General features: G+C 55.3%; 2 protein-coding genes across 6 annotated transcripts; one reads left to right on the forward strand and one right to left on the reverse strand.

The window, feature by feature from the left end:
• The first annotated feature begins 25 nt into the window (after positions 1-25).
• On the forward strand, positions 26-21,854 carry APBB1 (amyloid beta precursor protein binding family B member 1). Of its 4 annotated transcripts, none has more exons than XM_064492619.1 (14): positions 26-140; positions 7,256-7,987; positions 13,429-13,604; positions 13,703-13,759; positions 13,843-13,928; positions 14,043-14,106; positions 14,531-14,680; positions 15,030-15,157; positions 15,566-15,680; positions 15,827-15,911; positions 16,168-16,251; positions 20,789-20,904; positions 21,032-21,208; positions 21,293-21,854. In XM_064492619.1, the coding sequence occupies exons 2-14, from the start codon at positions 7,270-7,272 to the stop codon at positions 21,458-21,460; spliced, it is 2,124 nt and encodes a 707-aa protein (XP_064348689.1). In that variant the 5' UTR covers positions 26-140; positions 7,256-7,269; the 3' UTR covers positions 21,461-21,854. The 4 variants fall into 4 exon arrangements, with proteins under 4 accessions (XP_064348689.1, XP_031316014.1, XP_064348690.1 ...); XM_031460154.2 differs by lacking the exon at positions 26-140 and adding an exon at positions 400-531; XM_064492620.1 differs by lacking the exons at positions 26-140; positions 7,256-7,987 and adding an exon at positions 11,884-11,946.
• A 123-nt stretch (positions 21,855-21,977) lies between these two features.
• Positions 21,978-26,499, reverse strand: SMPD1 (sphingomyelin phosphodiesterase 1). Of its 2 annotated transcripts, XM_010990546.3 has the most exons (6): positions 26,021-26,497; positions 24,377-25,149; positions 23,661-23,832; positions 23,274-23,350; positions 22,928-23,073; positions 21,978-22,737 (listed from the first exon to the last, which is right to left on the reverse strand). In XM_010990546.3, the coding sequence occupies exons 1-6, from the start codon at positions 26,318-26,320 to the stop codon at positions 22,328-22,330; spliced, it is 1,878 nt and encodes a 625-aa protein (XP_010988848.3). In that variant the 5' UTR covers positions 26,321-26,497; the 3' UTR covers positions 21,978-22,327. The 2 variants fall into 2 exon arrangements, with proteins under 2 accessions (XP_010988848.3, XP_031316018.2); XM_031460158.2 differs by lacking the exon at positions 23,661-23,832 and having other exon boundaries at positions 24,337-25,149; positions 26,021-26,499.
• Between the last annotated feature and the right edge of the window lie 469 nt (positions 26,500-26,968).

Genomic DNA, 26,968 nt, shown 5'->3' on the forward strand with positions numbered 1-26,968 from the left:
GAGTGTTGCCGCAAGAGCGGAGCAGGCTGCCTCCTCGGAGCCCCTCCCCGCGCGGCCACGGCCCGGCACCACCCGGCTGCAACCTCGTCCGTGCGTCGCCCCGCCGGGGTGCGTGGCCAGGGCCCTGCGGGGCGCGCAGGGTGAGTCTGGGGCCTCGTGGTGGAGGGCGGTGCCAGGCTGAGCGGGGGTCGGCGAAGGCTGGGGCAGCGCTCAGGGACCCCGGGACACGGGCGCAGGGATGGCGGCCGGCGAGGGGGTGTGGGCCGCGGGGCTCACCGAGGCCCGAGGGGCCCGTAGGGAGGAGCCCTCCGCTCGGCTGCAGCAAGTGGCGCCCCCGAGGGGCTCGCGCCCGGCCCAAGATGGCGCCCCTCCCCCACCCCCTGGTCCGCGCGCGCCTCCGCGGCTCCGGGCGCGGTCCCGCGGCCCGCGCGCTCCTGGGCGGGGGATGTTGTGATGGAGAAGCCACCGCGGAGCCCGAGCCCCGCAGCCTGAGCCACCTCCGCTACCTGGGCCTGGGGCCTCCCCTCACAGGTAGGAGCTGCCCCTGTCGGGGCCCAGCCCGGGCGGTCGGATCCGGACCCCCAGCGGCGGGCGGACTCTGCAGCAGCCCTGATCCCCCGGCCAGGCCCTATCCCTCGGGCGGCCCTCCCACCGCGTATTCTGACCGCCCTTCTGTCACCCCACCCCAGCCCACCTCACCCCTTGTAGACTCCACTTCGGTCCTCACACCGTCCCCTCCCCGACCTTTACCTCCTGCCCCTCCGGGATGAATAGGGAACGAAAATAGGGGATGGAAAGCAGGGGCTTTAGGAGGTGGGGGATGGGAGCTAGGGGATGGGAGAGGGGAGGCCAAGGCCTGGGAAGGGGACGTGGGGTGAGGTAGGCAGAGAGATCACACGGATTCCTGCAGGGCCCTAGGCCTGGAATCTGACAAGCCGCATTCTGTTGCCCTCCGCGACCGAGGGGTGTGCCCTGGGGCCGGCGGTGTCCCCAGCTCAGCCCGGAGGCCTAGCACTGCAGGAGCGCTCATTTAGAGCCGTTTTCCCACCGCCGGTTCAGAAGGTATCCCCAACCTATTTTGAATCTGCCTGTGGGTTTCTTGCTTTCCCAGCCCCTCCAGCAAAGTCCTAGCTCTCTCCACTCCTTAAAGCCTCGTCTACACTTGCTGTCTTTTATTTCCTCATTTCCTATTCATTCTTAAAACGACTTCACTCGATCTTCTGCCTCTGGCACCCACGAAACTGCTCAAGCCAAGGTCACCATAGACCAACTCCAATGGACACTTCCCTGTTAGCCCCTTTACATTTCCGTACTATCAGTGGTGTATGTCAACCCTCCTTGAAACGTTCTCCTGGCTTCTCTCCTGCAGCACTGTCTGCGCCTTCTCAGTCTGATTTGCGACCTCCTTCCCCACCCTTTAGATGGTGGGAGGCTCTTGATTCTTTCCTGGCTATCTTCCCTCATTCTGCACTTCCTCCTCATATTTTAATCACCCTCAAGTCTTCAGGTTTCACATATATATGGTTACCAGATTTAAATATCTCGCCCAGATCTCTTTCCTGAACTCCAGACTCAGTATCCACCTGGTCTCATGATAGCCCCTTGGAAGTCCAGCAGGACTTCAACGCTTCCAGACCCCAAGCTGTGTGACCCTCCCTATGCTCCCTCTCTGCCATTCTTCCAAACCTGTTCCTCCTTCAGCTCTCAGAAATGGCTACTGTTTAATCAGTTACCGGAGCTGGAGTCCTGGACAGCATTCTAGATTAACTTCTCTCTTCCACCCTCCACATCTATATCACCAAGTTCTTTCGCACCCACTACCCAAGTATTTTTCAAATCCATTCATTTCACTCCATCCCACCGACTGCTGCCAAACATAATCTAGACCACACACCCCCTTTTTCCCTTGACTGCTCTGATAGCATACCCTCTTATCTACCCCCCATTAATACTTTAACATAGTATTTTCCTTAAAAAAAAGCACATCTATCTCATCATTTATTCATTCAACATATGCTTTGAGCACCTAATATATACCAGGTATTGTTAGGCACTGAAGATTTAATTATGAGCAAAAGAGACTTGGTCCTTGTCCCCTGGAGCTGACAGTCTACGGGGGAAATCAGATAAGAATAAAATTACAAATGTAGTAAGTACTACGAAGGGAAAGATGGATGGTGCTTTAAGAACACATAAGAGCACTAGCTAAACTGGTCTGGAGGTAGGGAGATAGGTCAAGGAAGGCTCTTCTGAGAACATGACATTTTGAACTAAGAGGTGAAGGATGAAGAGGAGTTAGGCTGAGAGGGTAGGGGAAAGAGGTTCTAGGCAGAAGGGGAGTCATGTGCAAAAACACCTTGTGGAAGGAGAGAGCATGATATCTTCGAATCAAAAGAAGGCCAGTGAGGCTGGATAGCAGAGTGCCAAAGCTGGAGAGGAAGGTACAGGCCAGACTATTTAGGCCATGTTAAGAATTTTGATCTTAAGGTCCTTGTCCTTGGTGTGGACTGTTGACAGTAGTGGACATGGAGAGTAAATCAAATCCAGAATTGAATGTAGGGAGTGAGAGAAAAGATAGTTTCAGGAATGGTACCTCTACTTCTGGTTTACACACCAGGATGGGTGGTCATGTCACCCCATGAGCCAGGATCCTGAAAGGGGACCAGTTAGGCTGTGGGAGAGAGAACCATGAATGGGGATATTGGTTTGAGAGGCCTTTGTGACATCCAAGTGGAGATATTGAGTAGACAGTTGAATGTATATGTCTGGAGCTCAAATGAGGGGTCTGAAATGGAGGTGTACTTTTGGAAATCATCAGTGTATAGGTGGTAACTGAAGCCAGGGGCATGAGAAAGAGAAAAGGGTGTAAGAACAAACCGTGAGAAACTCCAACATGTAATGGCTGGCGGAGGAAAATGAGCCAGCAGAGGAGTGTAAGAAACCACCAGACAGTAACTAGAAAGTAGGAAGAAACCAGGAGATGTGGTGTGTGGAAGCCCATGAGAGGCCCATGGTGTCAGATGCTGCTGGGACTACAACCAAGATGAGGACTCCAAGGGTCTGTTGGATTAAATGACACAGAGGTCACGGTGACCTCGGTAGGAGCTGTTACTGAGGTTTATTGGGCGTGGAAGCAGGAAAGAGTTGAGGAGTGAGAGCCAGGTGGGGAAATGGCAACAGTGAGTGAAGAAAACATTTCAAGGATTTTGCATGTTAGGGGAGCAAAGAGATCGAGCAGAAAGTGGCACTGGAGGAGAGTCTGGTCAAGAAAGAGTCTGTATTTAAGCTGGAGATAGTGGATCCCAGAGGAGAAATTGATTAGATAAAAGAGAAAATGGATAAACAGTGGCATAAAATTTCTGGAAGGAGGCATGAAAGGAAGGATTTAAATGACAGGTGAAGTAGTTGGTTTTAGGAAGACGTAGAGAAAAGGATAGATACCGAGTCAGTAAGTGTGTGTGTTTGAGAACTTTCCTGGGCTGATGGCTTCCATTCCCTCTGTGAATTAGGAGTGGGGCTCATCCTCTGGGAAGGAGGGGTGGTGAAGCTAGTGTTCCAAGGAGATTTGTGTTCTCGTCTCAGCTTGAAGGTCACATCCTCAGGCAGGTCTTCGCCGATGTCTTGGCTAAAGTAAGGCTTGGGCTCCTGTAGTGCCCTGTTCTTTCCCCATCGTAATACTCAATCATTTATTCAACAAATAGGAAGTGCTTAGAGTTACTAAAAGTGCTTAGAGTGCTAGATCCTGGCATTACACCGCATGGCAACAAGTTGTTCAATGACTATTTCCCCACTAGACTGTGAGCTCCGTGGGGAGGAGCCATTTCTTTATTATTCATCACTCTCCCCACCCCCCAGTGGGGGTGCCTGGCATATAGTAAGCAATCAGTTTAGAAGACCACTGACCCTGAGCAGGTCTCATCACATGCCTCTGTGGTCTCATACCAGCCCCGTTAGGCTTAGTGGCCACTCTTTTAATTCCTCCCATGAGAGCCCCACCCAGTTCCCTGACTTAAGTCAGAATCCATGTGGCTCTTTCCATCCTTTGAGAGGCTCCAGGGTTGGGTAACCCCAGTGAGAGGGGAGAGGTTAGGTTGTGCCCCTTCTTGAAGATACTGGGCAGCTGGTCATACTTTGACCTCAAAAGGTGACCACTCTGGCTTGGGCTAGGTGCTCAGGCTTCAGTGCTCACTCCCGACAGAGCTTCTTTTTCCTCCCCTAGTGCTTTCTGCCTCGGTGACCAGATGGGCAGGGGTGCCCTGAAGTCACCCTGGCTTTACTCTATCCCAGCCTCACAGTGCCTGTGCCCTTCCCAGACCACACATCCAAGTGCAAAGGAGGTTGGTCCCAGCCTGAGCGCTGAGAAACCTGGCTCCATCCACTCCTGCTTCAGAGAAGGCCCATCATCCCTATGCTGCTCTGAGCATGGCAGAGTCACAGGAACTCATGGAGATGCCATGCAAAGGAACAGCTTTTGAGCCAGAATGTCGGTTTAAGCTAACCCCTTCACTCCCTTTTTCCTAGATCTCAGCCCTCACCTGTGTAGGGCCACATCCTAGTCCCTTCTCAGGGACCCTCCCTGACACTCCCGTTGCCATCCCCAGCCCATGGGGCCACACACACCTGTCTCAGGGTCTCTTCCCAACTAGTTCCAAGCTTCCTAGTTCCTAGTTCCTCTCACCGCTCCCTCCTGACCAGGGGCCCACTCTGTGCAGATGCACAGTGCACTCTTTTTGGTAATGGGAGTGTGAAGTTGAATAAGACACGGTGTCAGATGTTCTGATAGAATCCCGTACTGGGTATCGTGAGACACAGAGGAGGGAATGGACACCTGAGGATGGAGAGAGGGGACTGAACAGGAAAGACTCACTGCTTAGGAGCTGTGACCGCTGAGCCAAGTTTTGAAACACGAGCAGAGGTTCTCACAAGGGGAGACAGAATTCCAAGCCTAGGGAGCAGTGTAAACAAAGAGCCAGGACTGTGTGTGTGTGACGTGCTCTAGAATCCCCATACTTCACATGGCTGGAGTGTAAGGTGTGAAGGAGGCAGGACAGGAGAGGAGGTCTGAGAGGTCATAGGGATTGGCTCAGTGAGGCTCTTGGTGATCTGCTGACAAGCACAGACGTTATCCTGAAGGCAGCGGTGAGCCATCTAATTTTTTGAGCTGGAGAGTGACACAATCCGGTTTCCATTTTTGGAAGATTGCTTTGGTTCTGGATAGAGGCAGAGCCGTTTATTTTTCTCACTTATACCAGTGGCCACGAGATTTCTCATTGCCCAGGTGGAGCTGTACCAAGCAGACCAGCAGTTACACGTGAGGCAGACACAGACAGGAACCTTCTTTCGTTTAGTTCACAGGTGAGGGCATAGCACTGTGCCAGGGTCTGAAGAGCTAGAAATGATGGAAAGGTGCGTGAAGGCTCCTGCCTCAGGACCACGTGCTGCACCCGAGAGATGGCAGAGCCTTGCCAGGCAGCCTGAACCCCTCACTGCAGCCTATGCTCAGTGCTGAGAGCTACACTGAGGAGGCAGGGAGAACTGGGGCAGGGGCATCAGGGAGAGGAAGGACTCGGGGGGAACAGGGAGGTGGAGAACCCTCAGGTGAGAAACTGAGGGAGCTGTGCAGTGGGAGTCAGAGAGGAAGGTGTGTGTCAGGGGGCAGTTGGTGAGGGAGAGTTGTGTGGTGGGGGGAAGGTCAAGTGGGAAGGGAGAACTCTAAGGGAGGGTGTCAGGGAGGGGAGGGGAGTGTGAGAGGGGCTGCCTAAGAGGGCCAGGATGAGAGGGAATGGGGGAGTGGTTGATCAGGGAGAACCAACTGTGAGATGGGGGGCCGGGAGGCCCCAGGGACGAAGTACCTTATGGTGGGGGTCAGGGAAGGAGAGAAGCCCAGCAGAGGAAGGTCAGGGAGATGGGGACATGGAATGGCACCTTGAGGGTGGGATCATTAAGGAAATGGGATTGGAAGGCTGATAGGTGGAGAAGGTGATCCATGAAGGGCTTCTGAGGATGGAGGAGGGAGTCCAAGGGGACAGGAGCGGGGAGCTGTCACTGTGGAACAGGAGAGTCCCTCACCTGAAGGGCACGTGGTGTTTGGGTGGGTACTAGGAGCAATGATTGAGACACAATCACATGACCAAAATTTTTCTGAAACTGATAGAGGAGTTGTTAAACAGGGTCTGGGGGAGGTAGGAGGGGAGATTAATACATTGATTCAACCAATATTTATTGAGGTTTTACTCTGTGTCAGCACTGGGCTAAGCTCTAGGCAAACTGTATTAAAAAAAAAAAAGCCAAAGTCCTCACCACCATGGAACTGAAATTATGGTCACGAGGAGACAATCATTAAACAAACTAGATGATAAATTAGCATGTCAGGTGGTGTGAGGTGCTGGGGAGAGTTTGGGGATTGCTGAGAGGGGGCATGGTGGCCTGCAGTTTTAAAAAGAGTATTTAGGGAAGGCCTTGCTGATAAGGTGACATTTGGATAAAGACCTGAAGGGCTGGAGGGTCCCAATCAAAGGCTTCTGCGGTGGCCCAGGCATCTGGCATTATAGGGGCTGGCAGAGGAACTGGTACCCGAGGTGAGATGCTGTATAGAAACAGTCGCCAAAATGCAGCTCCAGCTGGCCAAAGGAGCCATGAATTGGAGCTGAAGGTCCTTCTTTTGTGACCTGCCTTCCCAGGACCATGCCCTCAAGGGCTGGGTCTGTGGCTCATTCTCTCTTGTCCTACAGTCCCTAGTGCAGGGTGGGCTTGGGGGCTGATTGGTTCCTATGATGATAGGAACACAGCCTTGGGAGCTCACAGTGGTGGGGCTGTGGATAGTAGGGTAGCAGGAGGAAGGGGGCAGGCAGTGTTCAGCGTCCAGAACACATGAGCCGGTCCCACACCAGCTGTGGCCCTGGCACAGTAAGCCCCAGTCGGATGAGCTGGGGGTGGGGATGCACAGAGAGCCATTGTGTGGAGTCTCAGCCCTTGGGAGTGAGAGCAAAGCAGGGGCTGGCTGTGCTGTCCCAGGAAGCTCAGGGCTGGGGATTTGGGGATGGGGTGGGCTATGGGCCTGGGCCTGGCCAGTGGGGTGGTGGTGGAACGAATGGTGGTGGTGATGGTGGACGGAAGTCAAGCCCAGTTATTCTCCTGGGAAAATAGCTCAGAGGACAGCAGTGTGTGGTAGCCAGCTGAGTGTAGGGAGATAAGGAGATACAGGACACGGGCCTGGGGCAGAAGGCTCAACATGGTCTCCCCTCCCCACCTGCAGGATCTGCCAAGGCCATGTCTGTTCCATCATCCCTGAGCCAGTTGGCCATTAATGCCAACAGCCACGGAGGCCCCGCCCTGAGCCTGCCCCTGCCCTTGCACGCCGCCCACAACCAGCTGCTCAACGCCAAACTGCAGGCCACGGCCGTGGGACCCAAGGACCTGCGCAGCGCCATGGGGGAGGGTGGCGGGCCCGAGCCAGGCCCTGCCAACGCCAAGTGGCTAAAGGAGGGACAGAACCAGCTCCGGCGGGCTGCCACGGCTCACCGTGACCAGAACCGCAACGTGACCTTGACCCTGGCTGAGGAGGCCGGCCAGGAGCCTGAGACAGCACCCTTGGGCCCCAAAGGCCTGATGCACCTGTACTCTGAGCTGGAGCTCTCCGCCCACAACGCGGCCAACAGAGGGCTCCGAGGACCCGGCCTGATCATCAGTGCCCACGAGCAGGGCCCCGATGACGGAGAGGAGAAGGCGGCAGGGGAGGCCGAGGAGGAGGAGGATGATGAAGATGAGGAGGAGGAGGAGGACTTGTCTTCTCCCCCAGGGCTGCCGGAGCCCCTGGATAGTACGGAGGTGCCCCCGGGGCCCCGGGCCCTTGCAGACGGCCCCCGGGAGCACAGCAAGAGTGCCAGCCTCCTGTTTGGCATGCGGAACAGTGCGGCCAGTGACGAGGACTCCAGCTGGGCTACCTTATCCCAGGGCAGCCCCTCCTATGGCTCCCCGGAGGACGCAGGTACCTTGTGGAGACTGACTGGAGAATGTGGGAGGGCAGGAGGGCAGAGGGTAGGTCCCCGCATACAGAGGCCAGGGTCAGCCTGGGTGTGAGTCGCAGAGCCCGTGTCCCCAGTCCTCAGCTGGCCATGCCCAGTTTCTCCGAAGGAAACTGTCCCTACATTCAGAGTGCTTGAACAAGTTGACGGACCCACCCATCACACACCCCGTGATGGATTATGGACTTGGTCTGTTTGTGGGGCACTTACCAGGTGCGGGCCCTGTGCTCAGCCTTACTGTTATTTAGTCCTCACTATAACGTTGTGAAGTAGATACCATTATTATGCCCATACTGCTGGTGACGAAAAAGAGCCTTAGAGAGGTTTAGCCCTTTCCCAAGGTCACAGGTAGCCTGAGATCACAGTGGTCCTGAGATCTACACCAGGTCCAAGTGTGGACCTGAGCTCTTGGCCCTGCCTTATGTTGTCACCAATGCATACAGCACGATGGGCCCAGGTGCACCCAGGACAGTTTGTAGCAGGCAACACCTCCCCACCGGGGTCTGTTTGGAAAGGCCAGGGGTGTTATGTGCAGAGCACTGTGCTGGGCATTGCAAGAATGCTGTTTTGTCAGGAATAGGATATTGGCTAAAAGTTAGGAAACAAAGGAAGAATAAACATGCTTCATTGGGCTGGGGGGATAGATATTAGGACTCTGAGGATTGATCATTAAATGTGTCCCGTTTAAATAAATTGGGTCTCTGCATTTGTTGGTGTCACTTAGAGATGCAGACAGAACTGAGGAGCAGAGGGCTGCAGCCGCAAGCCCGGAGCGGGTTGGAGTGCATGGAAGGACTCCCCTGGCACCAGGCAGCAGGCACCATCCCCACAGCCCAGGCTGGGGGACCTTTGAAGGGAGCATGCGGCTCAGATGAGCCAAGAGCAGCACGCCACCCTCTTTCAGAAGCTTACTATGGGCCTTTTCAGGCATATACAAAAATAATAGAATAAGGAGCCTGATTTACCCATGACCCAGTTTCAACAATTAGCAACACATGGCTAACCTTGCTACATCTATACCCCAAGCTACTCCTGGGCCCCACCCTAGGTTATTTTGAAGCAAATATGTAAATGTTCACTCATGCATTTCTTTCCTTTTTTTTTGGTGAAGTGCAATCAGTTACAATGTGTCAATTTCTGGTGTACAGCACAATGTCCCAGTCATGCGTATACATCATTCATGCATTTCCAAAAGATAAAACTCATCCAAAAAATCCACAATAGCAGTATCATGCCTACAAAAATTTAACAATAATTCCTTAATATCACAGTTTCCAGTCAATGTTTACATTTCCCAGTTGTCTAACAAGTGTCCTCTTGTCCCCTTTGATTTGATTCTTTGCATCAATATCCAAACAGGAGCAGACTTTTTGATGGTCGATACATCTCAGAGTTTCCTGTGATCTATACATGATCCCTCCCTCTATTTTTGCTCCCAGTTTTGTTGCTGTATTAATTGAGACCACTGCGCTGTTTGTCCTGGGCTTTCTGTGGGCTGATTTTGCAGACTCCTCCTGTGTGGTGTTGAACATGGTCCTCTCCCCCTGGATACCCCGTAAATTGGCAGTGAGCTCTAGAACCATGGTCAGGTTCAGATTTGAGGGTTTTGGGGCTTTGTTTTTGCAAGAATACTTCATAGGTGTTGAGTACTTTTGTCAAATTCACAGTCTGATTGACTCGCTTTTGAAGGATTTTAGTGGCCATTGATGGTCAGCGCCTGGATCCTCCTTAAAGGGAACAGCTACTACTCCACTCCAGCTGCTCATTTATAGGGTTGAGCAGGGAAAAGTGTAGTCTTGATGCAGCCAGTTCATGTAACTTTTCAAGGGAGACTGAAAACTAGATATTGATGTGAAACATCCTAATTTCTAAATGTTAACAACCAGTTCTGCTTTCTAAAAAATACCACATAGGCCACACAAAATCTATCTGAGGCTTGCATCAGTCTGCAAGTTGCTTGTTTGCTACCCCTGCCGTAGGGGGTGTGAGTCAGAGGCCAAATAACGGAGGACCTGGTTGCTCAGGGCCTCCTGGATGGTCACTTTGGTGGCCTGGTCTGTGAGCCTGCCGGGAGTGGGAGGACAGAACTGCTGAAGAGCTGGGAAAGGAATGCTGGGTGCGGGCAGCGGCCTCAGCAAGGGAGCTGGTGTGACGAGAGAACCTGAAGGATCCCGCTCCGCTGGAGGCTGTGGAAGTGGAGGGTGGTGGTGCAGGGCCAGCCTGTATCACTGCTTACTCTTGTGACTGTGTTGTTATCACCAGGAAGGCCACAGAGGAGGTCTGGGCTCCTGCAGGAATGTAGTAGAATTGATTAAACATTATTTTCTCCTTCCTACTCTAGGATCTCCACAAAGTTGTTGATTGGATGCATGTATGTGAATGAATGAATGAATAAATGATGAGTGAATGAACTTTACTACTTGTGTTGGGTTCTTACTTGGTGCCAGGCCTTGTCCTAAATGTGAGAATGCGTACTGCAGGCGACAGATGTTCCTGCCCTCGTGACACTCACAGTCTAGAGTGGAGACAGAAATGAACAGGCAGTCTGAGCACTGGGGTGGGGGAGGTGCAGGAGGGGCACCCAACGCTGCCATGTACCCGGTGGGGGAGAGGGGAGTGGGTCAGTTTTGAGAAGCCACCTTTACACTGATGCCTGAGGGAGGAGTGGGTGAGGCCAGGTGGAGATCCAGGGGAGGGGGCTGGGCTCTGAGAGGATAAGGGGCATGTCCCAAGCAGGGAGAGAGAGACCAGGGGTTTGGGGGTGGTCAGAGGTAAGGCGGAGAGGCAGGCGATTAAGGCACACATACCCTGCAGAGGAATTTGGGTTCTTCTGAGGGTGAAGAGAACAGAGTATTCAGCTGGAGAGAAGTTTAGCATTTTGGAACAATCATTTGGGCTGCAGTGTGCAGCCCAGGTTGGAGGAGACTAGACAGGAAGAGGGAGACCACTTGTGAGGCTGTTGCAGTGATCCAAGTGAAAATACCGGTAGTCTGGACTAGGGCAGTGACGTGGGGGTGGAGAAAAGGAGAGAGCATTACTAACTCCTGAGCGGGTGACTACATCTGGCTTAGCCAGGAAGGCATGTGTGGATGGATGAATGACTGAATGATACATGAACCTTTGAATGCGTGGGGGAGCACCTGAATGAACTGATGCAGGAGTTAAAGTGTACATTCCTGAATAAATGTGTGCTTGTGGAAGCAAAGGCCCCGGGTGGGGCTATACTCAGAGGGAGTCGTGCCAAGCTCCAGAAGGGCCTCCCAGATGGTCAGGGTAGGGGCGGGGAGAGCGGCCCCTCCAGGACAGATCGGAAGGATGAAGCTCTTTGAAGCAGGAAGGTGCAGGCTGACGGGGATGGCAGATGGATTGGTGTGTGTGACTCAGTCAGAAGATGGCGAACTAGTCCCCAGATTCAAGGGGTGTATGACCCTTCAGGAAGAAGGGTATGGCTCTGGGGAGCACGGCTGTCCTGGGTGTGGTGCTCTTGGAAGGTTTGGCCTGAGGGCGATGGAGGGTCTCTGGGGAAGAGGAGGCATTCTAATTTCCTAGGGCCTGAGGTGAGGGGAGGGTGGGGGGAAAAGAAGCAGCAGTGGGTACCTAGAAGGCTGGATGGGCAAGAAGAGCGCCTCCTGTGTGGGCCCACCTGACCTGGAAGCGGAGGGTGGTGAGGCACCTTGCCCCAGTGACTCTCCCATCAGGTATGCAGCCACCCGGGTGTAACCACGCCCATTCCCTGCCCTCCTGCCTGGTTGCCCAGCAGCCTGGGTCTGGGGACTGCCTGTCCCTCAGCGCTGCCTCTTGGACCAGTCAGGGTTCCTGGTTTCCCTGGTAACGGGAAGCACGTCAGCAGTCTGGGCGCTCCCAGCCGGTCCTGGTGCTGCGGTTGCCGAGGAGACGCTGCAGCCTGGCTGGGCCCTGGCAGGTGAGGGGGGTTGGTGCTGGGAAGCCCCAAGCCCAGCCTCAAGCTTGCTGGGGCCCAGCCCCTGAGGCCCACTCTTGGGCTTGAACTGCTGGGCAGGTTCTGGGTGAAGGCAGGGATCCCTGGAAGCCTTGAAGCCACACCCTGTTTGTGCTGAGAGCTCTAGGCTTTGCAGGGCCCCAGGTGGCTGGGGTATTCCCGAGGGGGTGAGCCTCCTGGTGTCCCTAAGACTTTGTGTGACTGTAACACTGAGGTGACCGCTGTGAGGTGGAATGGAGATTCAGGATTGGGGGAGGGGAGTCAGGATCAGAAAGAAGAGGTGTGAACAGGGACGGCTAGGGTCTCACGAACCCACTCCCCATCCCCTTCCCTGGTGGTCCTGCCCCTCCCTAGTGAGCTCCAGGCGGGGGAGGATCTTGCCTGGCAGGCACTCTGCCCTGGTGAGAAGGGGGCGGGATGAGCTTTTCTCTGCAGCCCAGCACCAGGCTGTGAGCCCAGCTGGCTGGGCTGGAGGGGCTGTGAGGAGGGAGGGTGGAGGCAGGAGGGGCTGGAAGCCAGCGCCATGTTCTCCCAGGACATTTTCCTGGCCATCATCCTGCAGGACAGCAGCCCAGGTGAGAGGCAGCACAGGGCTGGACATGATGTGGGGTGGGGCTGGCAGGGAGAGCAGCATCGGAGGAGGCAAGAGCCGGGCTGCAGGGCTGGAGCGGTGTGGCTCTGCCGGTGAGGAGGGGCTATGTCACAGGTGCAGGGTGTGTGTGCATGTGCACGAAACGTTTGCCTGCATCTGTGTGTGGCAGGGGTCAGGGTGTGAGTGTCTGAATGTGTATTCACTGTCTGTGGTACCCACACGTGTTGGTGGTCGTTGTGGGTGTGGTCTCTGCACACACGTATGGCAGGGGCTGGAATAGAGAGCTGTGTGTGTGCACACCTCTGTATGTGGTGTTTGCATTCGTGGATGGCTGGAGATGGTGTGTGTGTCTGCCCCTGCACATGCGAATGCACCTGTATATGAAACCTGCTGTCTGTGCAGCTATTTCCTGTTTGTGCACATCCTTGTGTTTGTGGTGGTTGCACAGTTGTGTAGTAGGGCTTGTATGTGTTGTATGTTTTGTATGTCTGTGTGCATGTATGTGTGTGCAGGAGCTGGTAAATGTGTGCACCTGAGATACAGATATGTGTGACAGGAGGTCATTTGGGGTCACTCAACCTCCCTCCCTTCTCTCTGCCTTCCTCTTTCCCTCTGTGTGGCCACATTAGCCAGGAGCAGAGCCCAGGAGGAGACCTGAGTCACGTTCTCTGCTGGTGCCCCCTGCCATGCTGTGACTCCAGATTTCAGGCTCTAGGGGGAAGCAGGAACCTTGTGCTGGAGCCCTTTCCCCACCCCTTCTCCACCATGGGGTCTCGGGAGGGGGTGGGCATAGCACCCATTCACTATCTGCTTTTCGTGGGGGCAGACATTCACCAAGCCTCCCCCCCTGGCAGATTCCTTTTGGAACCCCAACGCTTTCGAGACGGATTCCGACCTGCCGGCCGGATGGATGAGGGTCCAGGACACCTCAGGGACCTACTACTGGCACATCCCAACGGGAACCACCCAGTGGGAGCCCCCGGGCCGGGCCTCCCCGTCACAGGGGAGCAGCCCCCGAGAGGAGTCCCAGGTGAGGCTCACAGGCCTGATGACTTTGACCAGGGGTGAGGGTGGTGCTGCTGGAGCAAGATGAGCCACCCATTCCTTGCTCCCGTCCCCCCCTCCTAGCTCACCTGGACGGGCTTCACCCATGGAGAAGGCTTCGAGGATGGAGAATTTTGGAAGGTGAGAGGGGGGCCCTCCTTCACAATGGGGGAGCTGGAGAAGGGGCATCGTTTGGGTCCTGATTCCTCTCTCCTCTCCCCAAGGATGAACCTAATGAGGAAGCCCCGATGGATTTAGGACTGAAGGACCCTGAGGAGGGGACATTGCCCTTCCCGGCTCAGAGCCACAGGTGAGAGGGAAGGCATGACACAATGGGCTAGCCGTGGGATGGATCTACCTGGAAGGGGCCTTGGGACAGCTCCCTGTTTGGAGGCCTGTACCAAGTGTTACCATCTGCCTCCAGCCCAGAGCCATTGCCCCAGGAGGAGGAGAAGCTGTCCCCACGGAATGCCAACCCAGGGGTCAAGGTTTGTTCAAGACCAATGCCCATTCCCCCGGGCCCATGTGCAGGAGAGCCCCTCGGGTCATGTTCTGGGGGCCTTTCTGGTCTCAGTCCAGCCCCCAGGTCTGAAGCTCTTCCAGTCTCAGCACAGACCCCTGTGTCTGAGTGGGAGGCTCCTCAGTTTTTAACTCAACCAGCCCAGTGGCCTGGCAGGGGCCATTCCAGACTTGACTCAGATGCTTCCTTGACTAGCAAGGGTCTCCTCCGAGACCATCACCCCTCCTGCCAACTATATCCTGTTTATAGAGCCTAGTGTTAAACCCTCCTACCCACCATGTTCTGAGTCAGGAACTCCTCTGGTCTCAGTAAAGTTCCCTTGTCCTGGGCTGGGGGCTCTTCCAGTTTTAGCTCAGACCCTCTACCCCCACACCCTCTTTTGTGTCTGGCAGTGCTTCGCCGTGCGCTCCCTAGGCTGGGTGGAGATGACCGAGGAGGAGCTGGCCCCTGGCCGCAGCAGCGTGGCTGTCAACAACTGCATCCGTCAGCTCTCCTACCACAAAAACAACCTGCACGACCCCATGTCTGGGGGCTGGGGGGAGGTGAGGGCCTGAGCTGACAGGGTGGTGGGCAGCAGAGAAGTGAAGGGGAGGTAAGGGCTGGGACAGCGAGCTGCCCATGGGAGGGCTGGGGCAGGGAGTATGGACCCAGCGAGTGACAGCCTATGAGATGGACTTGTGACTCCAGGTTGGGCCCTCAGGAGATGGTTGTCTCATGGCGATGGGGATGATAAAAGGAGTCACGTCAGAGGTGACAGGTGTGACCCCTACCAGACTGACACCAAAGCAAGGGCCCCCAAGCTGCGGCTCACCTCCCTTGAGCTGGAGGTGGTGAAGATCAGCCACCTTCCCAGCTGCGGCACCGCTGAGCGCCTGCTTCCTGGGCCTGCAGGGGAAGGATCTGCTGCTACAGCTGGAGGACGAGACGCTAAAGCTGGTGGAGCCACACAGTCAGGCGCTGCTGCACGCCCAGCCCATCGTCAGCATTCGCGTGTGGGGCGTCGGGCGGGACAGTGGAAGGTGGGAGCAGGGCCAGGGATCCTCGGGTGGGGGCTCATGCTGCAGTCAGAACGGGGCCCCCCTCCCTAACTCTGTTCTTTGCCTCTCTTGTGCTGCGGGACCCAGAGAGAGGTACTATGCCTAATTTACCTTGACCGTTCCTCACCCCACACTTGGACCAGATGCTAAGAAGCACCCGACTTGCCCTCTTCTGCCCTGCCCCTCGTGCCCGCTGTGCTCGCCCATCCTCCCCTACCTCGGCATGCTTGCCTGTCTACCCTCCAGCCAGAAGGCAGCACCCACAAGGCACCATCCTGAGGGCAGAAGCCCTGGAGGAGCTGCAGTGGACAGGGAGGGTACGGGTGGGGTGGGGATGAGGCTCAGCACTGGGTGGCACTGGGAGACACTGAGGTGCCCCTCCCCCAACAGGGACTTTGCCTACGTAGCTCGCGATAAGCTGACCCAGATGCTCAAGTGCCACGTGTTTCGCTGTGAGGCACCCGCCAAGAACATCGCCACCAGCCTGCATGAGATCTGCTCTAAGGCACGGCCCCTCTGCACCCTGGACTAGCTGCCACCTTTGCTCTACAAGGATGTGGGCGGGGTCACAGAGTTGGGGTGGGCGTCTCCAGCTTGATGAAGCCCTAAAGGACCTCCCTTGCTCTTCCCCTCCACCCCTCCCTTCCTCAGATCATGGCCGAACGGCGCAATGCCCGCTGCTTGGTAAATGGACTCTCCCTGGACCACTCTAAACTTGTGGACGTCCCTTTCCAAGGTCAGTGTCACAACCCTGCCAGGTCCAGCTCACCTTTATTGGCAAAGGTAGGGTGAACCAAGAAGCGTCACAAGCTACTGGACAGAATGGTAGAAAAACGGAGACTTAATCCTTTGGATCAAGAGTGTAGGGACTTTGGTTAAAGAGAGGCAGGTGGAGGGGGAGGGTGGGTGACTGTCCAGCTTATGCCCTGGTTCTGGGGACTGGGAGTCAGCAAGACCTGCCATGTGACTGATCCTCCTCTTCTCTCCTGCAGTGGAATTCCCAGCTCCCAAGAATGAGTTGGTACAAAAATTCCAAGTCTACTACCTGGGGAATGTGCCTGTTGCTAAACCTGTTGGTATGTAGGTGTCCTTTTTCACCCAGGGATCACTACCTTGATCCTAGAGCTCTGCCCCCACCCTCTTTCTCCCAGTGCCTCTTCTACCAGACCTTCCTCATGCTTGGTGTCACCCTGTTCTTCAAAATGCATCCCGCTTCCTGTACCTCTGTCCCAGCTGCACTCTGTGTCCTGCCTTCATTGAATGTGAACCAGGCACACAGGGAGACCTACTCTTGAATCCCCTTGAAAAGCTTTGGTTGGGTTGGGAGGCGGGTCTTGGATGGCTGGAAACACCGGAGCAGCCAGGAGCTGGGCTTGATACTACGGCACCAACTGTGGGCTGCGGGCATCTAGACAGGAAGCAGGGAATATGTTTGTTATGTGCTTTATTGTTTATAAACTACTCCCTTAAATGTCATTTAGCTTATGAGGTTGGGATTATGATAATACCCACTTTACAGATAAGGAAGCCAAGGGTAGAGACTATTAGATTCTCTCGTATTTCCAGTGCTTTCACACTGCCGGTTATTTACTTTTTCATTCACTTAGCAAATACCTATGCAGCCTACCACGTGCCAGGTCCTGGGAGAGCAATAGCCAGTCCTTCTTTCCTGGAGGTTACAGGCGATTACAGTAGAAAAAAGGAACTACATTATTGCAAAAATAAATGTATAATTACAAATTGAGTCATTCATTGAAAGAAAGTAGCAAGGAGCTAGGAAACCATGTAACAGAGGGGCCTCACTTAGTCTAGGGAGTCAGAAAGGACTGGAGAAAGTGATATATGAACTGAGATTAAAAAATGGATAGGATCTAATGTGGTCAAGTGGGATGGAGATGGGAGTAGTCAGGAGAGGTCATTCTGGGCAGAGTGAACAGTGTGTGCCACAGGGAAAGGCACTTTGGCACTTCAAAGGCATTGTGAGAGGGCCAGCAGCATGAGGTGAGGCTGGGAGCTGGGCAGCGGTCAGACCCTGTGAGACCTCATAAGCCATGTAAACCATTTGTTCTTCATCATAAGAGCAGTAAGGAGCTATGAGAGGGTTTTGGAGAGCACACTTGGCGTAACCCTTTGAATTTTGTAATGCTCACCTTGGCTATACCACGGAGAAAGATGATCGGCAGGTGGAGGTGGATTTGGGGAACTCAGGCGGATCTTGCAGGAGTTGTGGCCAGTGATGAGAGTATCTTGGACTTTGCTGGGGCTGAGGAGGAGTGTGTGGATTTAAGAGATATTTAGACAGTTAAAGTCAACAGGCCTTGTGATTGGTTGGATATAGGGTGAGGGACAGAGGCCTCTAGGCTGACTCCTAGCTTCCTGGCTTTCGGAACTAACTGGAGAGTGCCATTCTCTAAAGGTAGCAGACACTGGAAGAAGCCCATTTTGGTATGGAGATTTGAGTTTGATTTCAGCCATCCCGAGTTTAATGTGCCTTGGGAAAGCTGAGTGGCAAACTCGGGTTGGCAGCTGGATTGAGAGAGGAGAGGTCTGGGCTGGAGATACGAAGGTGGGCATCACTGGATTAGAGAGGTAATCAAAGCCATGCGTGTGGAGAAGACTGACCCTGGCAGGTGGGCAGCTGCTGTGAGAAGGGAATGAGGCTAGGCCTGGCCGTGAGCCCCTCCAACATCTAATGGACAGTGGAGGAGGATGAAACTGCCCAGGGGAGTGAGAGGGAGACAGGGCAGAGGGAAAAAGGAGACTGCTTCAACAAATGGTTGGGTGTCATGTCAAAAGACACTTGGGAAGAACTTGATAGTGGTTGGTGAATCGATAAACACAGAAATGAAAGAATGAATGACACTTGCCTCAGAGGGCATAGCTGGGAGATGGTAGACCCAGGACTCAGAGCCTGGTCATCTTCAGTTCTCTGCTGTCCTCTCAAACCGTGCTGACTAATGATCAGCATCTTACATTCAGTGACGAAAACCTTAGATAGGGTGGAGATTGAGCTGGGATTTGAAGGAAGGCCTGGATCTGCAGAGGAGTGGCACTGCCACAGACATGGAGCTGGAGGTGGTGAGAAGATCCTGCTCTGGGGTCAGGAAGGGGGCGTGGCTGAGCCCTCCACCTTTGCCTGAGTTTCCTCCTCCCTCACCCCCAACTTTGAAACCCTGTGGCCTCTTCCAGTTATTATGCTTACTCCCCTGTCCACCTGCCACCCACGTAAGCTCTCACTGCACGACAGCAGCCCCCTGCAGCCCTGGACGGCCCCTCTGCTGCTCACCGGCTCGATGAGTCGGCTCCGCTGAAGCCAGGGCTTTTGCCCACTCGTCCCTAAGCTCATTTTATGCTTTATTTATGCTCCCCTTTTAACCTCCATGAATTTAACATTGGCCCCTCCTGAAGCGGGAAGATTCACTCGTTAATTCAACAAATGACTAAGGGCCTGATCTAAGCCAGGCTCTACTCTAGGTTCTCGGTATATGTTAATGAACAAAACTGACCAAGATTCCTGCCTTCAAGTACCTGACATTCTATTCGGATAGGCAGGCAATGAAATCGGTACATTATGTAGAATGTTGGAAGGCTACAGTTGAGATGAAAAAAAAATGCACAGCAGGATAAGGGAGATTGGGAGTTCGGGGCTGGGGTCAGGGTGCAGATTTCAGTCCTGAACTGTTTCCAGTTATGACAGACTTTTCCCAGGCCACGTAGTTCCACTGCTTTCCCCGCCTCCACATTGGTCCTCCCTACTCTGGGGCCGGGTGCCACCCCCACAGCTCCATCTGCTTATTAAGCACTTTGACCTTGATGTCTGATTCACACTCATGATCCTTGAGCTTTTCCATTGACTGGCATCAGTGTCATTAACATCTGAGCCCTCTGCATTCTGCCCTGGCCCGCCCACTCCTGCCTGTGTCATCACCCTCCATGGTTCCTGGGTGGCTTGGTTGTACCAGTTTGGGTACATTTGCCCGTGTCGCCTTGAGGATGGCTTACTCATGCATCTGGAATTCCTTCAGTAGATAAGCCTTGTTCTAGGACTGGGGACACAGACATGAATTAAACTTGAGATGGCCATAGCCCAGTGTGGAGAAAAGGGTTCCCAGCAGTTACGGGTTGTGCTAACACTTGTCCTAGCAATGCCCTTTCTCTGCCCTGCAGTAGGGAAGGCCTCCCAGGAGGGGCCTGGGTGAACCCTGAAGCGTGAAAATTGGGAGTTTCTCAGTCAAGGGAGAAGGGCCCTCTAGACAGAGGCTTTTCCCTCACTTACAGTCTGTCCCTTGAGGGCATCCTCTTCTCTTACTTTGTATTCTCCATTGGTCTACCTGGGCATCTGCCAAGATTAGATGTTAATAAATGCTACATAAATTATTCAAAGTTCAGGGAGCAGTAAAATGTGAAGCTTGACAGGTCAGATGAGGCCAATTTTTGGAGGACTTGCATGCTTAGGAGAGGAGTTTGGCTTTGATCCAACCAGAGGTAAGATGAGCAAGGCCAAGATAAGGGAGGACCTTTGAGTAAGACATTTGTCCTCTGCCCACAAAGGGTCCACCTGGTCTACTCCTAGCGGTAGCTCAGAGGCACTGAAAGGGGCAAGAGGGCCCGCGAGCTGACCACGGTGGTGTGTGCTTCTGCGCTGGCATCGTTCACTCTAACCTCTTCACTGTGATGGTGCACAGGTGACAGAGCCAGATCACGAGCAGTGTGGATACCAGGACACGTGCCCCACCGTGCCGTGTTCTCCTGCCTTGGTTCTCTGCTGAGTACAAGCAGGAGTGGGATGCATGGGTGGAAATGTGTAACAGCAGTTTAAGGTTGAGAAGACATTGTTACAATGGCAAGTTGATTGATCTAAAAGCCTGGAAACTTGGGCTCCTTGGCCTTGGAGCACATCACAGAAATTACTGAGCGCAGTGAAGATTCTGACAGCCCTTCTGGGTCTAAAACTAAGAATATAGAGAAGGGGGAGGAGAAAGGCCTGGCTAAGAACCTAGGATCTGGAATCAGACTGCCTGCCTTCAGATCCCCATTCCTCAGTGTGACCTAAGGTTTATTACCTGATTTCTAAAATCTTCAGTTTCCTTATCTGTGAAATGGTGATAAAGGAATCTGTTGTGAGATAGTAAATGGCAGAGTGCACTGTAATGATCAAGAAAGTAAACATTCCTCAAATGGATGTCTTAAAACAAACAAACAAAAAACCAAAGGTTGGAGAGGACTGGCCTGTAGGGGCTGACCTGGGAGGCACTGTGGTGTGAAGCCCTGGAAGGTCTGAATGTGGATGAACACTGAAAGCAAGATACAGAGAGGGCAGAGCTTGGGTAGGGTCAGTCTGCTTCGGAGGCTGGAGGAAGAGGCAGTCAGCGAGGAAAACCAAGCTTGGGATTCATGCTGGAAGAGGCCAGAGAAGTGCCAAGTCCCCGAAGCCAAGGAGGAGAGCACCAAGGAAGGGGTACGTGCGCCGTGTTGTCAGGAGCTGTAGGCTAGTGAAGCCGGGGTGGAGCCGAGGCCCTGAGCTTGATGGGGCAGAGCTGGAAAGTCTAGGGTAGAGCTGGGGTGTCTTTTCCCCACCCCCAGCAGTGCCATGCTCATGTCCTTGTCTTTCAGGGGTAGATGTGATTAATGGGGCCCTGGAATCAGTCTTGTCCTCCAGTAGCCGTGAGCAGTGGACCCCAAGTCATGTCAGTGTGGCCCCTGCCACCCTCACCATCTTGCACCAGCAGGTAAAGACCTGCCGCGCCTTGCCGTGGAGGGGAGCCCAGGGGCGAGGGGAAGGGCTGCCTGTAAGATGGAGGTGCCCAGTGGAAGAGGGTCAGGCTGTTCCTTTCCAACTGGCTCCCCTCCCTGCAGACAGAGGCAGTGCTGGGGGAGTGCCGGGTGCGCTTCCTGTCCTTCCTGGCCGTGGGCAGAGATGTCCACACGTTTGCATTCATCATGGCTGCTGGCCCAGCCTCCTTCTGCTGCCACATGTTCTGGTGCGAGCCCAATGCTGCCAGCCTCTCAGAGGCCGTGCAGGCTGCATGCATGGTAAGTGGGCAGGGTGGTGGAGTGGTGGCACCCAGCCCACAGTGGGCAGGCTGGGTCGTGACTGCCCCTCCTGTCTCTCTGCAGCTCCGCTACCAGAAGTGTCTGGATGCCCGTTCCCAGGCCTCCACCTCCTGCCTCCCGGCGCCTCCGGCTGAGTCCGTTGCCCGGCGTGTAGGGTGGACTGTCCGCAGGGGCGTTCAGTCACTGTGGGGCTCCCTCAAACCCAAACGGCTGGGGGCCCACAGCCCCTGAAGCCCTGTCTTCCCTCCACCTGCTTGCATTGGGCCCCAGGGAACTCAAGGGTTCGGGGCAGGGAGGGGCCCTACAGGCTATTCTTAGACCTCAGAGCTGCCCCTCCCCATGAGCTAGGGTTCCCTGCCTAGGGGCTGGGGAGGGAAATCTAATCCTGCAAGGAAGTGACAATACTGGTGGATTGATGAGAAAGGAGCAGGAAGCAAGGCCAGCCCCAGGGTCCCTATCCCCACGTTTCAGGTGGAGCAGGAGGAAGTGGTCTAGGCCAGGCCCCATCTTTGTAGGGTCCTGCAGGGGCAGGAGGGGACTGGTCAGGCATGGGTCCCCTGCCCCCTGCTCCGTGGGCACCTCTGCTGTACTGATATCACTAATAAAGTCTGTCTGCCCTGCTGAACTGTGTGCCTCCTGTGCCTGCACTACACCATCACTCCTGGTACCCTGATCCCTCAGTTAGGCTCTTACTCCCAGGGCCCCCTTGCCCTGCCTGCCTCAAAAGAAATCAGGTCACAGCAGGGTCTTGAGTCCAAGTCTCTTGTTTTTATTCTAACAGCCTGGCAACCAGGCAGTAGCAGCAGTACAGGGTTCCTGGCTGGCCAGCACAGGCCTGGGGTGACAGCTTCTGTCTGGTCTGTCCAGGGCAGTGCCAACTGAGACCTCTGCTCCATGGCCACGAAAGGACAGCAGCCTCAGAGCACCCAGCCCCACTCCCATATCTTGCTAAGTCAGCTCCAAGAATGGCAGTCTTGTTTTGGAGGTGTGCCTGGGCGGGGGGATAGGCTCTTCCGCCAGACCTCGCTGTGGTGCCTCTCAGGGGTTTTCACTCCTTTCCTAAGACACATGCTTTCCCAACTCTGGGCCCTGGGAGTGCTAGCAGAATAATGGCCTTGGCCACAGGCTCTGGGCATCAGGAGTGCTTGCGTCTGGCACCAGGTGACGACATAGAGCAGGGCTGTCTGAGCGGGCAGAGAGCTGCGCACACAGAGTAGCCAGGCGGCAGGGCGTGCCACAGGGCTCCGAGGGCGGGTGGCCCTTATGGTAGAGAAACCAGAAGGTCTGGAAAAGTCGCATGTCGCTCCGCATACGGTACACTAGGTCATGCCAGGCGGCAGGCAGCGCGTTGGGCAGCCCGTAGGTTTCCCGAGCCTTGTAGAGGAGCTGCCAGTGCGGCGTGGCTCCGGGCTCATTCGCCTGTGTCAGGTTCAGGATGTAGGTCTCATGGTCCAGGACCACGTGAGAGCTCCCCGAGTAGTTGCCATCTATTTGGTAGACGCGGTAACCTGCAAGAGGGAGGAATGACTGTAGAGGGAAGAGGCAAAGGCGACTCCAGGGAGGGACCACACGTCAGGCCTGCCCTTGCGCGGCCTTTCCTCCGACCCTGCCCCCAAATCTGCCTCCGCTTTTTTCTATCTCCCCAACTTTCTCCCACCAATTCCCTCTATCCCAAAAACTCAATTCCGCCCCACTCACCAGGATTAAGGCTGATGTAGGTGGTGGCACTGGGTGCCAGGAAGGCTACAGATAGTGGCCGGCTTAGGGTCTCTTCGTCATAGAAGACCTCAAACTCATCCACGTGGGTGTGACCAAAGAACTGACCAGCCAAGGTGTTCTCATACCTAGCCAGGAGACAATAATCATATTCAGAAGGTTCTAGGTTCTAGTGGTGGGGGTGGGGGGGGGGAGTCTGGGGCAGACAGGATGCTTTCTTTCTCCATCCTGTTCAGATAAGTAGTTTCCCCACCCCAGTGGGGCAGCAAGGATGGTGAGATGCTCAAGGGAATTTCCAACCCACCCCCCTGCCCCACCTCCCTCCTACCTGTTTACAATTCGGTAATAATTCCAGCTCCAGCTCTTCAGGCAGTGCCCTGGGGGAATGTGGCCAATTATATGCACCTGTGGGGAGAGTTAAGGAAGGTTATCAGGGCAAGAAGGGTCCAGGAAGCCCTGGCCAGGAGAGTTGGTACTCATGTCTCCTACAATCGCTGGCATTCCTGGCCAGAGAGAGGGCGAGCAAGCGAAAAGACTTAGTTCTAAGGGTGACCATGAGCTGAATCCCCAGGGAACACTTGTTGGGTGTGCCAGAAAAATCAAGCTCTCGGCTCACAGGTGCTCAGCTCCAGATAGGAGTCTGCTCATGAAGGGTCTGCTTTTCCCCCCACCCCCCCCACACCTACTCCAGCAGGTTCCCACCACTCTCCCTCACTTTGTCTCCTCGATCCTCAGCGGCCTGAAGCTCCCCCACCAGCCACTGGAGCTGCCCAGCAGGATCTGTGGAGTTGATCAAGAGCCAGAAGTTCTCACGGGAACAAAAGTTCATATTGAGAGAGATGAGGCGGAGGCCAGGGCGTGGGGAAAGGGCATAGAACCCCCCAATTCTGAAACAAAGTGAACACCAGGGGTCAGCATGCGTTCATAATCCTGGTCCTGCATAAGGAAACTTGGGGGAGGGCAGAGGCACACAGGACATCACCCCTACCCTCAAGCTCACATTCTAGCTGAAGACCAAACAGCACTGATTACAGGGCCCTTACGAATGAGGAGAGTGGCTCAGAGGGTGAAAGGCTTTGGGAGTCAGGGGAGAGGTAAAAGTGAGCTAGAAAAGGAAGCGAAGGTCATCCAGAGGGAAGAGGGCCTGGGCCTGGGCAAGTTGGGAAAAGTTGGGATGCTAATGAGAAGGCACTTTAGAGGGCTCACATGAGCCAAGACACAGACTAGCATGGAGAGAGGATGCTGCTAGCCCTATAAAGGAGGGCGGGTGGAGATAAGGGTAGAAATAGAAAGTGAGGTCAGATTGTGAGGGCCAGTGAGGACAGCGGAGGACTCACTGCTAGAGCAGTCACAGATAGTGCCAGGTGCCTGCTCCCTTCGCTTTCACCCACCTGTCTTCTCCCTTCCTGGGTTTCTATGGGCCTCAAATACCTGAGGGTGTGAAGGGCTTCAGCAGGCAGCCAGGGCTCCCATGCCTTGGCCATCGCCTCATAGAGCCATCTGGAAGACTGGTTGCCCTCTATGAAGGGGGGAGGGAAGCCATTGACGGGTGTGCTTTCATGGTTGCCCACGGCAGGGTACACTGGCACTGGCCCTAAGAACTTCTTCACAAGGGCTGTGACGGTGGTCAGGGCCCGCAGCTGGTCCTGACGAGACTGGTGCCAGACATTGTGGGCAGGGATGTCTCCCGTCCAGTACACCATATCAAAAGGGCCGGCAGGGCCGAGCCCGCTCAGCAGGCTCTCCAGGGTTCGCAGGGGCAGGTCACACTTGCTGTACTCGCCCCAGTATCCAGCACCTGACCGGGAGGCAGGCGGCAGGCCAGAGTCCCGGCGGCAACACAGTGGGTTCTCACAGTCAGGGTCGGTGCCCTCCAGGTAGTCATGATCCCAGTGCAGGTCAGTGAGGAAGAGGACGCGGCTGACAGGGGAGCCTGGGGCTGGGGGCTTGGGCGGCTGGGGGGACGGCTTTGGCACAGTTGGCAAAGAGATGTTCCAAGATGAGAAGATGTCCCAGTGCCCACAGGAGGATCCCAGGAGCAGGCCACAGGCCTCAGATGGGCTCAGCACTGAGCGTGTCCACACCTCCACCATGTCGTCCTCGAAGAGCTGGACAGCCGACTGGCATACAGCGGGCGGTGCTATTTTCAGCAGCTTGCACAGCTTGATGGCCACAGAGCCCACCCAAGCCACACTGGGCTCTTTCTGTGGCGGGAAGAACCAGCGGTGAGAGGTCAGGGACAGTGTACAGGGACCAGGCCAACCCCTGGATACCATCCTTTGGGCCTCTATACCCAAACTGAGGCTAGAATGCACTCAGTTCCACCACAGTAAAGAGATGTCAGTTCATCCCTGCCTCCCTCAGGCATCACCAGGCTAGTAGGTTTAGCTCAGCAGCATTTCAGGCCTTTGCTTGCCGGGCTGGCTTTCTCAGGCACTGTCTGCTGAGTGCCCTGAAATTTGGGCTGGGCAGAATGACAGACTGCCCAGGGTTTGGGGACATACACAGGGACAGGGCACTCTTTCCCTAAGGATCCCCACAAAGCCTGCCTACCAACCAGGGCCCATCAGGATCAAGGCAGCCCCATCTAGCCCCACACCTCTGGATATTTCTTAATTCAAGTCCCTTTTGAGTAGCTAGTCCCAGGCACGGAGCTCAGAGATGGAGATGATAAGTGTAAGGCAGAGCGACTCAGTCAGGCACACCTGGGTTGGAGTCCCAGCCGCTCACCCCTCACCAGCTGCCAGTCCTCAGGCCAAAAAGACTTCAGCTCCCAGCGGTTTCTATTCATTTGTAAAATGGAGATAACAACGGTAATGAAACCACCTTGCAGGCTGGATGTTACTGCATACATGGGCTAGCACAGTGCCCAGCATGTAACTTGCACTGTTGCCTTACTTCACAAGGTCACAATGGAGGTAGTGGTGGTGGTGGTGCCATGCAGCCATGGGTGTCCTCAAAGGAGAGCAAATTCAGTAAAGGCTTGTGGATGACAGCCTCTCCATTAGGGGACACGACAGCGCCGGCCTTAGCCCCAACCCCCACTCTCCCTCCCCCAGCCCCTTTACCACTCACCCGCAGCCCGAAGTCGATGGCGGTGAACAGGGCTTTGCAGGCTGGGCAAGTGAGGTTCCACCACCCAAAGGCTTCTCGGAGCTGGGGCGCTATGCGACTGGATTTGGCGGGATAGCCTTTGGCGGGAAGAGGGTGGGCCCCGGCTGGGACCCAGAGAACCAGGGAGTCGGACAGGGCCAGCGCCATGGCCAGGCTCACCCACAGGAGCCTCGGGCTGGGGGCCCACAAGGACCTGTCCGGTCCTTGCTCCCGGCCCGACCTGGGGCGGCCCTGGCCGGGAGACACTCCTTGGCGGGGCATTACCCGTCTTCCTAGACCGGGCTGATTCGCCCGACAGCCCCGGCCAGTGTAGGCTCTGGTTGGCTCTCAGGATCCCAGGCGGTGCCAGGGACACCGACCAGCACCCCTTTGCAGTCGGCTGACGCTGAGACGCGAGCGGCAAAGCAGCTCCGCCTCTTCCTCTTCCCCGGTTCCGCAGCAGCTGATCGCGCTGGCTGGGGGCCAGATCAAGACTACGGAGGCGGAGGCGGAGGCGGAGGCGGAGTGGGCTGGGCGCACCCGGGACCCGCCCAGGATCCCGCCCGCGGTCCCGCCCCGGCCCTGACCGCGAGCGGTCACAGCTGTGGGAGGCCGCTGTATCCGTCCCGCCCTTGCTGGCGTGGATCGTGTGGCTGGTGAGAGGCCCATCTGAGGTTCCTAGGCACCGCCTCTCCAAACGTGTTCTCACCTTGTTGCCTCTTTGGACCAGAGGGCCCCCTTCCTCAGTTTCTCCTGTCCTACCGCTGGTACCCACACCCTTGAGTCGCCCTGACTGAGAATCCTTTTGATTCATATTTCTCTAGATGGAAGGACCCTGGACTCATGGAGGGACATCTATACCTTCATTATATGGATGAGGACACTGAGGTTCAGAGATGGTGAAGTGGCTAAGAATGGTAAAGACCATAT

Source organism: Camelus dromedarius, chromosome 12 (assembly GCF_036321535.1).
Source record: "Camelus dromedarius isolate mCamDro1 chromosome 12, mCamDro1.pat, whole genome shotgun sequence".
Taxonomy (NCBI): domain Eukaryota; kingdom Metazoa; phylum Chordata; class Mammalia; order Artiodactyla; family Camelidae; genus Camelus; species Camelus dromedarius.